The 16,687-nt window shown below is 35.2% G+C and overlaps 1 protein-coding gene across 7 annotated transcripts in view; it reads left to right on the top strand.

Moving 5' to 3' along the window:
• CEPT1 (choline/ethanolamine phosphotransferase 1) overlaps positions 1 to 16,687 on the top strand; it is a 46,157-nt gene that overhangs the window by 22,662 nt on the left and 6,808 nt on the right. For 5 of the 7 annotated variants that reach the window (XM_010359105.2, XM_030935623.1, XM_010359103.2 and 2 more), the window contains exon 5: positions 13,343 to 13,427. In XM_010359105.2, coding sequence (XP_010357407.1) covers positions 13,343 to 13,427 — 85 coding nt within the window. Of the gene's footprint in view, positions 1 to 5,177; positions 5,263 to 13,342; positions 13,428 to 16,687 lie in introns of all 7 variants that reach the window. The other 2 variants (XR_004058722.1, XM_010359104.2) reach the window with 2 other exon arrangements.

Here is a 16,687-nt window from a genome sequence, read left to right on the forward strand (position 1 = left end):
CATATAAAAATGCGTTTCCAGGAAAAAGAAGATGGTTTCTGAAAGCGGTGCCCTAATCCAATCTTAATTTTTAGTGTTTCTACTATTTTCAAAAATGGCAGAATTTATAATATCTGGATTTCACATAGTTTGTGTTTCATTGGTTATTATCTCACAGTTCACTTTCAATACCTATTTTGAAAGCTTATTTATCAGTCAACCCTAATGTATTCTCTTTCCCTTTCAAATAATACAGCATCAGCCATATGGTGTGGGAACTGAAGGAAGGAAAGAAAATTAACCACGGAAGTAGGAGAAGAGTAAATAGTGTTTTTAGTAGTGATTTGATATCACAGCTTTCTGTCTTCCATTCTTTGAATTTCCCTCATGATGTTATCCTGTGATGAAGTGTGTATTTAGAGAACTGTAAACAGCTCCATATGGTTGGATGATAAGATGCCTGCCTGTAGGGGAGTGGCAGGAGATAAGGCTGGAGAAGATCCAGAAAATCAAGGTCCTTCTGTGCTCTGCCGAGAAATATGAGCTTTTATCCTGAATCTGCAGGGACCTTTTGCAGGACCTAAAGCAGGGAAATGACAAAAGTGCCTTTTAGAAAGATCAGTCTGGCAGTAAGGCAGAGGGTAAATTGTAGTAGGCTGTGACAGAAGCAAGGAGACCCGTTAGAGGAAGCATCAGCATGATTAATGAGAATGATGAAGCATGCATGAACACAATGGCAGTGCTATTGCACAGCAAGGAATAAATTGGAGAGAGACTTAAGAGATAGAAACTATAGGACACAATATATATTTGGATGTGAGGAATGAATGAGAGGGCAGAGACTGAAATGACTCCTAGTTCCCTTCCTTGGGTGGCTGGATGAAAGTAGAAAAAGGCACTACAGGAAGAGGAACCTATTTAAAGAGAACAGTCTACCCAGAAACATATGTGAGGGATTTTAGACATCCAAATAAAATGAGAACAGGAGAAAACTTAGAGAGCAAGCTTAGAAAGAAGCCCATGAAATTTATTGAACAGCCAGAGTAGTAGGAGGCATACTGGAATGTAAAGCCAGAAGGATGCATTTCACAAAAGAACATTGCTAAATGCTGCCAAGACTCAAAATGAGGACAGAAAAGTGTACATTGAATTTGGCAGTGTGAGCTATTCATAGTAATTTCTGTGTAATGGTGGAGTAGAAGCCAGACCGTAGGGGATAAGAAGTGAATGGAATGAATAAATAGACTACTATTTATTACACATTATATAAGGTTACTTATAAAATGTGTGACTGTGATGTGAAGGAGAGAAGCATTGGTTAGAGCAGAGAATATGGGCTCAAAAGGAAGGAGGGTCTTGTATTTTTATGAGAAAATTTTGAGCATTCAGAAGAAATCTGCTAGATAAGAGATTGAAGATAATGAATAAAAAGAGAGGGAATGATTTATAGAACAATAGCCAAAGATTTAGGACCAAAGGAATTCTAGGGTAAAAGGCAGAGGCATTAAATAGGAGCAAACTCTGCCACTGACACTAGAATGCTTGCAAGGCTGGGGTGGGGGTGTGGGGACAGGGAAACACTAGATAGTTTGAATTTAATATATGAGCTTAAGTATTAGTATTACAAGGGATTGGTTTTAATTTGGGAAATTGTATCCAATTTTCAGAAATTCTGCATTTGCATTAAAGCAGCACCAAATTTGTTTTTTAAGTTAAAAGCAGGCTATAATGTTCATAGAAATGTGCTATGGCCAGGCACAGTGGCTCATGCCTTTAATTCCAGCATTCTGGGAGCCAGAGGAAAGAGGATCACTTGATCCCAGGATTTCAAGACCAGCCTGAGCAGTATAGACCTGGTCTCTACAAAAAATTTTTTTAAAAATTAGCCAAGCGTGGTGGCGCTTGCCTGTGGGAGGATTACTTGTGCCCTGGAAGCAGAGGTTGCAGTGAGCTGAGATTACACCACTGCCCTCTATCCAGCCTGGGCAACAGAGCAAGAGGCAACAGAGCAAGAACCTGTCTCAAAAAAAAAAAAGAAATATAGGCTAAGTGCTCTACATTAGGGAGCCATTTATCAAAATAACAATGTAATGGAGGCATATAGAATAGAGATATACATATAGATACATATAATCTATAGAATACATGTAGATATCCCTAAAGACTTATCAAAGTTTGTATACATGAAGGAGAAAGTCAAAATTTATTTTGCTTAATAAGGAGGGAACAAGGTCAGCTCTGAAATGTAGTTTGAGTAAAGAAATTTTTTAAAATCCCTTGCATTTTCTTACTCTTTTCTAGAGAAAAGTGAAAGCAACTTTAAGTACCTTAGGAATCTTATTTTTAAACATGTTTATTTATTTGAATTGTTTTATTTTGATGTTTACATACGTAAGTGAAAGGAATAATGAGAATTTCTTTTTTATTTATAATTTAGGTTGTTATACTTTTAATAACTTCATAAAATAGAATGTTTACCAGATAAGAATTTTTTGTTCCTTAGCCTCTTTAATATTACTGTTTTTAATTGTTATTAAGTTTGCTTATAGTATCTTGAACAAAAATAGTCACGGGATTTTAATTCATCTGTGACTAAATAATTCTCATTAAAGTCTAGCATTTTGAGAAAGTAAATGTGCTTTGGATACATCTTCCCTGAAATTATGAGCTACATCTTCCAACAGTTTGCTCTGATCACAGCTTAAAGCTGCCTTGCACAGAGAATATTAGTGCCTATCATGTCTACACAGACTCCTGTTCGCACAGTGCCCCTGGATTGAGCAGGTAGAGATCTTACAGAGATGACTAGCCTGGATATGAAAAACTGGGGAGGAAAATGGGGTTAGAGGCTAGAATTTCATGGGAGGATTGGGTTGTAGAAGATAAATATGAATTGAAGCTCATTTATCAACATTTGCAAAATACTTTTTAAGTTATTTATGGATTATACTGAGTGGGAGAGTTCACATTTTCTCCCTTAAGGCCTAAACTATGTATATTAGGATTTTTTTGTTTTTTTTTTTCGTTTTGCTTTGTTTTGTTTTTGAGACGGAGTCTTGCTCTGTTGCCCAGGCTGGAGTTTAGTGGCAAACCTCAGCTCACTGCAACCTCGGCCTCCCGGGTTCAAGCAATTCTCCTGCCTCAGCCTCCTGAGTAGCTGGGACTACAGATGGGTGCTGTCACCACACCCAGCTAATTTTTTGTATTTTTAGTGGAGACGGGGTTTCACCATGTTAGCCAGGACGGTCTCGATCTCCTGACCTCGTGATTCGCCCACCTTGGCCTCCCAAAGTGCTGGGATTAGGTGTGAGCCATGTGCCTGGCCTGTATTAGGTATCTTTAAGTATATAACTTGTAGACATATATATAGAATCGTTTCTATAAATTAAATGCTTAGAAATCCTAATCAATCTTTAATAAAACTATACTTATGTAAAACATCGGTCTTAAAAAAAAATCTGTGCTATAAAGGCAGAACTCATTTAAATTATTTCAGGAGCAAAATACTCTTCAATTATTTTTTCCAAGACAAAAAAATAATAATTTGAACTTGGGCCAATATGTTGGCTCAAATGTTAATCTCTGTTATCTTTTTTATATATTAGCTTGGACAAGGCTCGTAACTTTCATGGGCCTCATTTCCTAATTTGTAAAATAAGCTTTAGATTAGATGATCTATAAAGTTCTTTCTGTTTATAAAGTCTGTGAGTCTACTAATTCTACACAGATATTATTACAAGTGTACTTATTTATAATTACAGTAGGCAGAGTATTGATTTTTGCTTTTATTACATTTTTCAGCTCATGCTTCTAAAGTTTCACATTTACATTAGCTAAAAACCCTGTCACCAAATGTTTATTTCTATGTAAGTAAGTAGCTTCCCATTCTTTCTTTTCTATAGTTAAATGAAAAAAGTTAATAGGTTATGTATTCCACCGGGTTGTCTGACAAATTTAGTTCATCTTTTTGTCCAGGTAATTTTTAAAGAATAATTATTTGAAGATCTCTTGATAATACAGAACTGTTGTTTGTTAATGTATAATCCACTTTGTATGGATTCAGAATTGGGAAACTTTCTAATCCCTACATAGAATCTATTTATCTTTAAATGTCTAATACTTAACATATGAATTATTAAATAGCAGAGATTTTCCTTCCAGTTTCCAATTTCCCTGTGTAGCTTTTTTTCAGCAATGATTTGTTCATTTGGGCCTCAGCTCTGTTCGTTTAATTTTATCAGTTGCCATAGATGATGTCCTAAAACAACCATTTGTATTAATGTAAAACCTAGATTGCAATCTGGCCTCTCAGATCACCAGGTAAAATCATGGACATCTATCTATCTCACTAGCATTCCTCGGTTCTTAATTTTTATTTAAGTAGTTTTTATTTGAAGCTTAGTCTATACTGCTACTTTTTTGTGTGTTATTATCTGTGTTTCCAAACTTTTTAAGTGATTGAACTGGATGTTTTACCTATTTTTATCACTAGTAAACTAATCCAATGTAGTCGAGTATTATAATGCTGGTATGGAATTAGGTAAGAGAAAGAGGAAAAAGGAAAACTTCTGGACTAGAGATTATCAGGAAATAGGATAAGGAGATGGCCAATTTAATTTTTGCTCTAACCATATCCAAATAGAAGTTACTCTTGATTAGATTCTTTCCCACTTACTCTTTCCACATATATGCTAGTTTTTTTTGAGATGGTAGAGGTGGGAGTGTGGTGAGGCTTGGGACAAGGAAGGAGCATAAGACGGATTAGTGGTTTTTCAAAATGTACATTGGGACTTCTAAGAAGAATTTCTATCTACAGGGAAGTCTAGATCAGTTCTGGTGCTAAAGGGATTTATGTCGTAGTTTAATTATTTGGCAAGTAATATTCACCACTCCTAGGTAATTAGAGTTGATACTGTGTTTTTAGTATTAGTGTTTCCAGCTGCCTACTTAAAAGTCAATTTTTCAGTATATTACAGTTTTAATTTTTTTAACTTTTCTTCCATCTTGATTTGGATAAGAACTATGTATGTTTGTATAAGGATAGTATAGTACTGTATAAATTGTATCATTCCATCTTTAGGTGTCTTTGTAAGGAGAATGCTACTTTTTAAATCTATTTTTGTTACCTGTGTTAGTAGGGCTCTTTAGCAAAAGTTCCGAGTAAAGTTATTTTGAAATGTTTGTTTCCTTATGCATAGATTCGATGTTACAGAGTCCCAGATCATAATTATAATATGCCAGCTTCTCACAGGAACCCTGGGGCCGTGGTTCTGGAACTTCACGGTAACTGCTAGAATATTCATGCTATCTGATGTACAATGGTGTGAACTCAATAAAGACAGCACCTTTGTCATGCACAGAATAATTAAAACATGAAAAATCAAAAGTCTTCCTGTTGGTATGTCACAAACAGGTTATTAGAAAACATAATTTTAATATATAATATTAGGGCAATAAAAATCCACCCTATTAAATAAAATTTTTAAAAAGTGGTATTTCTGGTGATTTGATGCTAAAGCCAATTCTCCCATTTGCCTATTGTGCCTAAAATTTTTATTCTATATACTGTTTTTTAAAACAAATACCTTTCCACCAGTAAATAGAATTTTTTTTATATTTCTATTTTGAAAACAGAATAAAGCAAGCAGAGTTTTTCTTAGGTAAGGAAGTTGAGATGATCCTATATTAATGTAGGAAAGATTCTGCTTGTTCTGTTAACTTCTTTAGCATATACTTGAAGCAGTCTAGTACTAGTTCTTCTGCTTGTCTTTGCAGCAGTCTTGGTGTTGTATAATATTTATGCTGGAAGCTATTCTGATTTCTGTTTGTTTTGCTTAATGTTTTTCACTCTTAGTTGTGCTTTTGAAACTAAATATCCTTAGCTTTTCATGTTACTATAGTCATTCTTTGAATACTTTCCTTTTTTGTTTTTTTTCTTTTCAGTAAATACATATGTCTCTAATGTACTGCTAAAAGTAATATATCTTTTTCCTCTTTTTTTTTTAATTGAGATAGAGTCTCATTCTGTCACCCAGGCAGGAGTGCAGTGGCACAGTCATAGCTCACTGCAGCCTTGAAACTCCTGGACTGAAGTGCTCCTCCCACCTCACCTTTCTGCACCATCACACCTGGCCAATTTTTTAACTTTTTTTTGTAGAGACAGGTCTTGCTGTGTTGCCTAGGATGGTCTTGAACTTTGGGCCTAAAGCATTCCTCCCACCTCAGCCTTCCAAAGCACTGGAACTATAGGCATGAGCCACAGCATTCACCCTTCTTTCTCTTCTCATAACTGCAATTTTGACCTTATGACTTTTAAAAACATTGTTAGGAAATGTTTTCCCAGTAAGATAGTCCAGAATCATTCACACTTTAGCCTAAGAAAAATTAGGGCTTAGATTCAATTTATTTGGTAGTTCAGAGAATGTTGGAGAACTGGTCATATGAAAACCATGACAGATAATTATATCAATGCAAGGGTTCATTAGGTTTCCTACATTAGGTCTCCTGCCCTGAAAAAAAAAAAAAAGAACTGTAAAAATTTTAATATTGCTTCAATAATACAGAAATAGTGAATTCCTTTTTGGCCGAGTTCGTCCTTCCTTCCTTCCTCCCTCCCTCCCTCCCTTCCTTCCTTCTTCTTTCCTTTTCTTTCTTTTTTTTTTTTTTTTGGAGCGGGGGTGGATTTCTCACTCTGTCGCCCAGGCTGGAGTGCAGTGGCGCTATCTCAGCTCACTGCAAGCTCTACCTCCCGGGTTCACACTATTCTCCTGCCTCAGCCTCCTGAGTAGCTGGGACTACAGGCGCCCGCCACCACGTCTGGCCAATTTTTTGTATTTTTAGTAGAGACGGAGTTTCACTGTGTTACCCAGGATGGTCTCGATCTCCTGACCTCATGATCTGCCTGCCTTGCTGAGTTCTTTCTGAAAAGTATATTTCAGTGTTGTAAATCCAGTTATTCAGTGGCAGTAATGATGGCTTTGAGGACAAATTCATGGTGAGGGATATTCTGCATCTTTTTTCAAAATAACCTTGGAATGTGGAGAATACAGTTGTGCCTCCGTATCTGTGGGGAATTGGTTCTAAGATCTCCTGCAAATACCAGAATCCAGGGATGCCCAAGTTCCTGATATAAGGTGGTGTAGTATTTGCATAGAACCTATACACATCCTCCTGTATACTTTAAGTCATTCTACGTTACTTATACCTCACACAATGTAAATGCCAAGTAAATAGTTGTTATACTGTAATGTTTAGGGAATAATGTCAAGGAAAAAAGACTGTACGTGTTCAGTACAGACACAGCTTTTAATATTTTTGATCTGTGGTTGGTGTAATTCATGGATGCAGAACCCACAGATAGAGAGGGGGCCGACTGTACTAAGAAGTATATCATTAGTCTCCCTTTACCTTTACACTGTCTTCTGGTACTTTCTCCAAAGACCAGTGGCTTTATGCTCATTGCAGTTGTCTAGATTTATAGGTTTATAATTTTTGATAGCCCTTTTTTTATTGTTGATTATACTTAGCAAAGGTATTTTCCACCAATGTTCTTCATGAAATTAACAGTCAAAATATTGACTGTATCTACTTTCACCTTGTCTATGATAACAAAGTACCCTATATTTATAGAGCCCTTTCTGTTAAAATGTTTCTAGAAACTAATGCATTTTAACATCATAAAAAAACTTTTCAAAATATTTTGTTTTCTCTGTATATACTGTTTTTTACCAGTTGCTAACTTGCAGAGATTTTCTTTTGCTTTTAATACTTACTGCTTAAACTGATTTGATAATTAAAATGAGATTGTCAAATATACTCTCTTTTTTTATGAAGTTTGGAAAAAACCTTCAGAAAGAATTGTCCTTAATAATTTGTTTCTAAATGAATTTGATTTATTAGCATGTAAACTATATATAAGTTATTTCCTGTTGTATTCTAGCATTTCTGGTAAAATTGTATTAGAATATGAAGAGTTTTAGCACTGCATGGGAACAACATTCCGGTTTCTCTTCAAGGTTATTTTCACTGTAACCTTGGAAAAGTCACTTGACCTTTCTAAATTTTCTCATCTACAAAATGGTGATATTTCCTACCTCCTAGGGTGGTTGTCAAGATTGAAAGGGTTAAGAATGTAATGTACTTACTGTAGTGCTAAGCATATAATAAGTCTTCATTATTGTTACATTAAGACCTGTTTTAGCTGACTCCCAATGATTGGCAAATTTTTTATTGTGCCAGTTAGAGAGGAGGAATAAGTTCATGATCCCTTTATTTAACTCAGAGATTGTGAGAGGATTCTCCTTTCGGGTCTTATTGTTTTCAAAGGTGATAAAGATAGACTGCCCTTAAATTTGAGACCTATACTCTTATTTCTTTTTATGTTAGAGGACTTGTTCTATTCTAGCCTTTGGCTATATTTTTCTCTTCTTACTCAGAGTTATTCAGTGGGCTTTTTCTTTTTAGTCTTCTCAGAAAGTCTGAAGATCCATGTAGTCATCCATGTGGTAGGTAATGTGTTTTTAATAATTAAGCTTATTTCAAAAATAGACTTGTCTTGCTGTTTTCCAAATTTATAACACTTGAATTAAAAATACTCCAAGTTACCACTCAGCTGTATGGTTAATATTATTTAACATTAAGATTACCATGTCCAGTTTGTCCCTTATCGAGGATAGAAAGTAAAATATTCAAAATCAGTATATTGAATTTCTAGGTAATCTTTATTTCAGTCCACCAACAGTTCACCCCACCCGTGGTATTTCTGGTAGAATCTATAATGAATGTCATGCTCTGGTTATCCATAAGTTACCTAGAGCTTCAGATCCATTTACAGATAATTATAAATCTAGAGTTAATAGCTATCTAATCCTTGAGTAAGAATCTAGACTTCTTCAAATAGATGATTTTTTTTAAACAAAATGCTTCTCTTTAACAATAGCTCACAGGTCAAATTGTACAAATCAGGGATTCTTTGACATTGTGAATTTATCCCTAATGCATATTCTATGTTAACCAAACTAATGCAAACAATTGTGTTGCCAAACTACAACACAATTATATTTACTATGTATAGTTTAACAAAAATACTTATGTTTACAAAATAACTGCAAGTGTATCTTTGAAATGCATATGTCACATGTAGAAGAAAAATGGATTGTCTGTTTCTGATTTTAGAGGGGAAAGACATTAAAAATTTGTGGGAAAGATGATTAATGTGCTTAGCTTTCATAGAATGCCATTTAAATCCCTTCACATCCCTCAATTAAAACTGAATTCTGGAATTCAAACCAAATGCATTTGTCAGGTATCTCTCTGAAGACTGATAAACAAAAATGGAAACTTTCAAAATAGAAATTTTTCTCATAGTTAGCTAACTTACTTTGGAGTTGTTCTACCCCCTTTTAAAAGCTGTTTTGCACTTTTGATGTAATAACTGCATTGATCAGAGAGTTTTCTAAGCTTTTTGTAGTGATGACCTCCTGAGATCATCACTCCAACTAAAGAGATGCTGTTCCCTTGTTTAGAAGTTTAAATTCATTTAGTACACTTTATTCTCTGTTAATCAGTAGATCATTAGAGTGTTGTAAGGAATGATTGGCCTAAAGTTTATTATGGGCGTTGAAGGTTATTTTGACCTCAGACTGGCACATTTATATCTTCCCCATCAGATGAATGGTTTGCTTCTTTTTTTTTTTATTTTTGTGACAGTCATCAAAACAGTGTTTGTTTCTGGCTTGTCATAGGAATTTAAGTGTGTCCTGATGAGAATATTCATTATGGGTTATCCCCAGTAATTGGGAGAATTCTTTGTTGTCTTTTGACGACCTATATTAAAATGAAGTAGAAATAGGAAATTATTATTTATTTATTTATTTATTTATTTATTTATTTATTTATTTATTTTTAAGTCAGAGTTTTGCTCTTGTTGCCCAGGCTGGAGAGCAATGGCACAATCTCAGCTCACCACAACCTCCGCCTGCCTGGTTTAAGCAATTCTCCCGCCTTAGCCTCCTGAGTAGTTAGAATTACAGGCATGTGCCACCACACCTGGCTAATTTTGTATTTTTAGTAGAGACAGGGTTTCTCCATGTTGGTCAGGCTAGTCTCAAACTCCCTGCCTCAGGTGATCTGCCTGCCTTGGCCTCCCAAAGTGCTGGGATTACAAGTGTGAGCCACCACGCCCAGCCAGGAAATTATTATTATTATTTTTTTTTTTTTTTGAGGCGGAGTCTCGCTCTGTCGCCCGGGCTGGAGTGCAGTGGCCGGATCTCAGCTCACTGCAAGCTCCGCCTCCCGGATTTACGCCATTCTCCTGCCTCAGCCTCCCGAGTAGCTGGGACTACAGGTGCCCACCACCTCGCCCGGCTAGTTTTTGTATTTTTTTAGTAGAGACGAGGTTTCACCGTGTCAGCCAGGATGGTCTCGATCTCCTGACCTCGTGATCCACCCGTCTCAGCCTCCCAAAGTGCCGGGATTACAGGCTTGAGCCACCGCACCCGGCCCATGGAAATTATTTTAAAGCAGCAGTAGTCAAGATGTTCATGTACCTTCATAGATACAGAAAATTGTGGTTAGTATCATTTAATTTTCTCCCTCTACAACTTTCGGCTATAGAAATCTAATGCGACACATAAGTAATTTGTTTTCCCATATGTTTTGTTAAAAAAATCACTGGTGTTTGGGTGCTCTTCGACCACATACCCTATGTGTCTTGAAGGGTTTTTGTTTTGTTTTTCATTGTTTTTTTCTCGGTGTGGTAGTAGTGGTCAGTTTCTTTGTTTTGGTCTTGAGGAACAGTCCCAACACTTGAGAATATTACCACTGATGATTCTCCGCTGATGATAGGCAGTTCTCATGATTCAGAGAATAATAATAATAATAATAATAAAAGAAAATGATTACAGACATGCCAAATTCCTACCCTTATATAATATTCTGTCCTCTGTGTATTTCCTGTATGGCCAAAAAGATTAAAATGAGCCTCTTTCTAGTATGTGTTACAGTAAATTGAGCCCATACTGAGACTTCTTAGTGGAAAGGTGGAAGAATGAATTGTCATATAACTAGCTGTCTTCTAAACAGAATCATAAACTCTTGTTTATCATTTCTACCACCTGTCCCTCTTAGCTTGCTTTAGTTCCCATCCCTGGGAATGACTTTGCACTGCATGCACCCTTTTTCATTGACAGTCAAGATTAGAAACACACTTCCAGGAGTTATGATAGGCAGTTCTCATGATTCAGAGCAGAAGATTCTCATCCTGGAGTTCAGAATATTCTTCTAAATCAGATAAGCAAATAAGAAAAAATATTCTTAACTAACTACCAACTGGTAAGTAAGTTTTCCTGGCCCTCTCTCCATAACAGTAAGACATTATTCATCTAAATAAAATGTCAGTATTAGAATGGTTAAGAAAATTCTGTCTTTGAAAGTTTCAAATGACTATTCTATAAAACTTGCCCTAAGAATCCCAATTTGAGACTTTGTAAAGATCTTTTATGTTTCCTATTCTCTTTTATATTCATCCATGGTACAAAGATTAATTGCATGAGGTTCCCTCCATTTTTATTTTGTAATTCTATACTTCTGGCCCTTCCCCTTCCAAAAGGCTACTTCATATATCCAGCAAAATGTTCTAAGATGTCTACCCTCCTCCACCCAAGACAGAATCGATCATCTTTGACACCTACCTGCTTAGTCTCCTGAATCTGCTACTGAGTGTAATTCCCCTTATTGGCAACACCAGTCACCAGGTCAGCTCTACAGATTCTTTTTAGCCTAATTCAGTCCATTTTTTTTTTCAATGTGTATATCAGGATAACTACATCACTGTATGTTTGCAGCTAAATAAGCTTGTGTTTAAAAAACATTCCTGGGGAAAAAAAGACCCATTTTTTTAGTTGCAAGACATTAGTTTCATCCCAGTTATTTATCACAGCATGACAGCTTATGTATCTTAAACTCACATTACAGATTACCTGCTTTACATATTTTTAGAAATGGAGGCCCTGTTCTGTTCTGGGAATTGAATCCCTTTGCTGTTGTTATCTACTTTTAGACTAATTACTTATAATAGATAAATTATTCACTTTGTTGAAAAACTAGCGTTATAAAAAGGTATACAGTGAAAAGTCTCCTCATTCTTATCCCCCAGCTCCCCAGTTTCTATACCGTACTCCCCAACAGGTAGCTACTATTCTTAGTTTGTAATGTATCTTTCGAGAAATTTGTTATGCAATTACTGGCAAAGATAAAAGTAGAATACTGTCTCTTTTTCACACAAAAAATAGCCTGTACACATTCTGCAACTTATTTTCACTTACTATATCTTTGCTACTTTTTATATCAGTATATAGAGAGCTGCCCTACTCTTTAAAAGCTGCAAAATATTCTATTTTATGGAAGTACCATAATTTTTATAACTACTCCCTTTGAGGGAATTTTTTTAAATTATGCTATTATAAATTTATAATTCCATAGTGAATAACCTTGTATAAACATCATTTTGTGCAAGCATATCTATAGGGTAAGTTCTCAAAATTAGAAGGCATTTGAATCCAGTAATCTAAGAATGATAATCTCAAAATTGTAGAAAGTGCTAGTTTACAGGAGGAAAGGAAAAACAGCGTATGTTTTGCTTCTCAATCTTTTTGCCCATATTCTTTTTTTCACACTTTCAGGCTTCTAATTTCTGCTGCCCTGTTGTGCATGAGGTTTGTCTCTTCTTGACTGTAAAATTATTTTCAGCAACCCCAAAGCTAATTCTTGGCTGCTTTCAGTATCTTCTTTGCAGAAGTCTTAGAGTAGTTAACCTAGTAAGAATAAGAATTTGAGAACTGGAGGAGATTTTTGTTTTCACACCTATACAATGGCAGACATTAAATGAATATATCTAAAGAACAGTAAGTGTTACAAAGTCTCAGTGAGTTAAAGTGCACCATTTATTTCATCTGATACTACAAAGCACTTATTTCAAGATTTCATGTTTTATAGCAGTGCAGTGTAATCCTCTGCTTGATACTCAAAATTTAATACCTCCTCAATTTTTTTTTTGTTTTTTTTGTTTTTTTTTGGTGGGAAAGGTTAACCTATGGTTTCAGCCCAACTTCAATGAGTCAGAAATTTCCTTTGGAAAGGAGGGGTTTTTATTGCTCTTTGAAATTCATCAAATTAAATTAAAAGGCTTTGGATTTTATATGATTTTGCTCATAACAAATTTTTGATGCCTCCTTTTCCCCTTTCCTCAATATTTGAGATTTTTTTTTCTATTGTGCATGATAGAGGAATGCTGCTAAGCTTGCACGTAATTAACTTGAAATTGTTGTGAGTAATTCTGCTCTTTTGGCTCTTTGTACCTAATCAGAATTGATGTGACTGAAGTGCAAATCTTCATAATAATCATGCATTTGCTGGCAGTGATTGGAGGACCACCTTTTTGGCAGTCTATGGTAACTTTTTTCACATTGTGTATCCCATTTAATGCATGTTGTCTTTTGCTTGTGTTTTGTAATATGCGATAATCCAGTTAAAGGGTAATGTGTGAAATTCTTTTATTTTTTCTGAAAATGAAAAGTCATAGCGAACAGTAGAACACAACTTCTCTTTAGAGGATGGTGAATTTTACTACTTGGAGTTATGTGGAACGTTAGGACTATTCCAGGGCTGTTATTTTTTGAAGGCCATTGAGAATCTGAATTAGTATTGTCATCCCAGTTTACAGATGAGGAAACAGCAGACACTATTAACAAGTTAACCAGTGACAAGATTAAATTAGACCTTTTATTCTCTTTCTTAACTACATGAGTCTACCAGTTTCTCTGTCATATACGTAAAGCTGAATAACAAATTTGAGATTGCAAGTTAACTCTAGCTCCAAAACAGGATAAATGCCTGTTGAATGAAATCAGTGCCATGGAATTGTTTGAATGAGCTTGGACCTTGATTTCCAGGTCTATCTGAAATATAGTGACTCCTACAAACAGATTCTGTTCCACAAACCTCTGAGGTAGGGAGTAAAATATGGGGGCCAAGAACACAAGCTCTGGAACCAGACTGTGTGCGTTTGACCCAAGCTGCACGGCCTACTGTGTGAACTTAATCTGTTGTGTAACTCTCTCTGGCTTAGTTTCCTCCTCTGTAAAATGAGGTCATTAGTAGTACCTATCTCGTGAAGTTATTTTATGCATTAAAAGAGTTAATATATTGTGTAAAGCACTTAGAATAGTGCCTATCAAATTAATAAGCACTCAATAAAAGTTGTTGCTGCTCTTACAGTTTTAATGTATTCTTTCAGATTTGGGTTGTCATAGTTTGTACTCCCCTCGTCATCAGTTAACTGCTGATTTCTACCATCACCCCTTCAGAATACAGTATTTATCATTCATTTGGTGAAAGCTTAACAAAGAAAATATTTACTAGACATAAATTAATGTAATTCTTAAAAATCAGATTAATTTTAAAGTATAAGGGAAATTTACTGAGCAACATTTTTCCCTTACCTAACTCACTTTATGATGGAAAATGAGGTACTTAAGAAGTGTAATTGATACACTACTGGAAGTATTTATTGCCAGAAATGAATTAAGTGTCTTTTGTTGGGAAGATGAGTCTGTGAAGGGGTAGGAGATGAAGAAGTAAAAATAATGCAGAGTCAACTGGGAAAATTGTGAAACTATTTAGTTATGTACATAATATCATTCATTTATATATCTTAGATTTCACTATAGAGACCCTATTGGCTTTTGAGACTAATGCGTAGGAAATACGAATTTTATTACTTTTGCTCTTCAGTACACTAGTTCTTTTTTTTTTAATAACAGTTTTGCCTTATAGGAAGGAAATAATAGTTCTTGTTTTCCTGAAACCAGATCATAAAGCTGAAAGCTTACCCCCACTCCTAAAGTTTTTACTATGTTATTATTTTTATAAGCCTTGTATACCAAAATTTTCCCTGCAAAATTATTTGTAACATCTTGTACATAAAGTTTCAGCATACCAATATCCAAAAAGTGGGATTTCTGGCTTGATTATTGGAAAACAAATCAGTGTTTGGTTTATACAGGTTAAGTATCCCTTGTCTATAATTCTTGGGACCAGCATTTCAGATTTCAGATGTTTTCAAATTTTACAGTCTTTGCACATACATGAGATATCTTGGTATCTGGAGATACCAAGCCCAAACATCAAATTTATTTTCATATACATCTTATACACATTGCCCGAAAGTAATTTTATACAATATTTTTAATAATTTTGTGGATAAAACAAAGTGTGTGTACTGAACCATCAGAAAGCAAGTGTTACTATCTTAGCCACCCATGTGGATAATCTGTGGTTTGGCATCAGTGTTACTCCTGACTCTGAATTTACATACTACTGTTAGGCAATCATTTTCTAACACTTATTTACACATAGATATATTTAGCAAAGCATAAGACATATCAGTGAAAAGATAATGTGTTCAGGGTAGTGAAGCAGCACAGTAGCATCACTAGAATACCTGTATGTTATCACTATTAACCAAAAATTATCTGCAGGCCTTTTTGACATTTTCAACAATATCTTTATACCACACAGCAGGTAATAAGCAAAAAACAAAAACAAAATTAAAAAGCAGTAATTAGTTCTTGGCCCCATGTCGGGCATTGGGGAGAGCCTGCTGTTGGAATGTCCAGCCTGCACAATGTCATTTTATTACCCTTTGTGGGTGTACTTACGTGACAGGATATGGGTCTTTACACAAAGATATATTGCAGCTATGAAGGGGACTGGGAGGGTCGTTTTTCACTTGGAGATGCTGAATAAACTTTAGTGCACCTACATTTTGACCTCGACCTGTCACATAAGGTCAAGTGTGGAATTTTCCACTTGTGGCATCACGTTGGCACTCAAGGAGTTTTGGGATTTGTAGCATTTTAGATTTTGGATTTTCAGATTAGGGATGCTCAACCTGTGTGCCTAATCATTTTTTGTAAATATGGAAATGCATAAAACATTGTAAATGAAGTTGTCTGTGCACGTTATATACATATCCTTATTTCTTAGGTGATGCCTGGTAGTAAATTGCTTCAGTATACTTTTTACCTTTTTCCATTAGGAAAAATCTACACATGTACATAGTAGATATAATTTTTTCTTTTATAAAGATCAAATATTTTGTCCTGTCTTGTAATTAATATAACTATCCTTTTTAAATTACGTATTTTATCTGAGGAACTCTCAGACTCACATCTGAAATGGAGTTCCCAGACCCAGTAAATTAGCAGTCTAATTTCAGGATTCGTGAGGTGAGGTTGCAACAGGAAAACAGATTCTCCACGTGCCCCTTCATCCTATTGTTAGCACTTTGGTCCTACTGTTAGCATCATTAAACTAAAAGGGAACAACCTGACTTCTCTGGTGATATATTTGGAGACTTAGTGAAATATTCTGTTTTTTCTTTTTTTAACAACTCCCAATACAGATTCCCATAATTGACCTCAGATCACTATATTATTTTTTTTTTTTTTGCTTAGCATTATGGGTTCATTACTGAATATACTGTTTTGAATTGCATTATGCTAATACAGGAACAATTACTACATATTGAGCTCTCACTTATTTGCGTGCCAAATGGAGAAGAGATATTCACTTAGGGTTCAGGTGTGAAATTTACATCTCTTCTGAGATTGAGGCCATAAAATGGAAATTGCCTTCCAAATCCTCATTA

The sequence above is a fragment of the Rhinopithecus roxellana genome, chromosome 8, assembly GCF_007565055.1.
Source record: "Rhinopithecus roxellana isolate Shanxi Qingling chromosome 8, ASM756505v1, whole genome shotgun sequence".
In the NCBI taxonomy this organism is placed as follows: Eukaryota; Metazoa; Chordata; class Mammalia; order Primates; family Cercopithecidae; genus Rhinopithecus; species Rhinopithecus roxellana.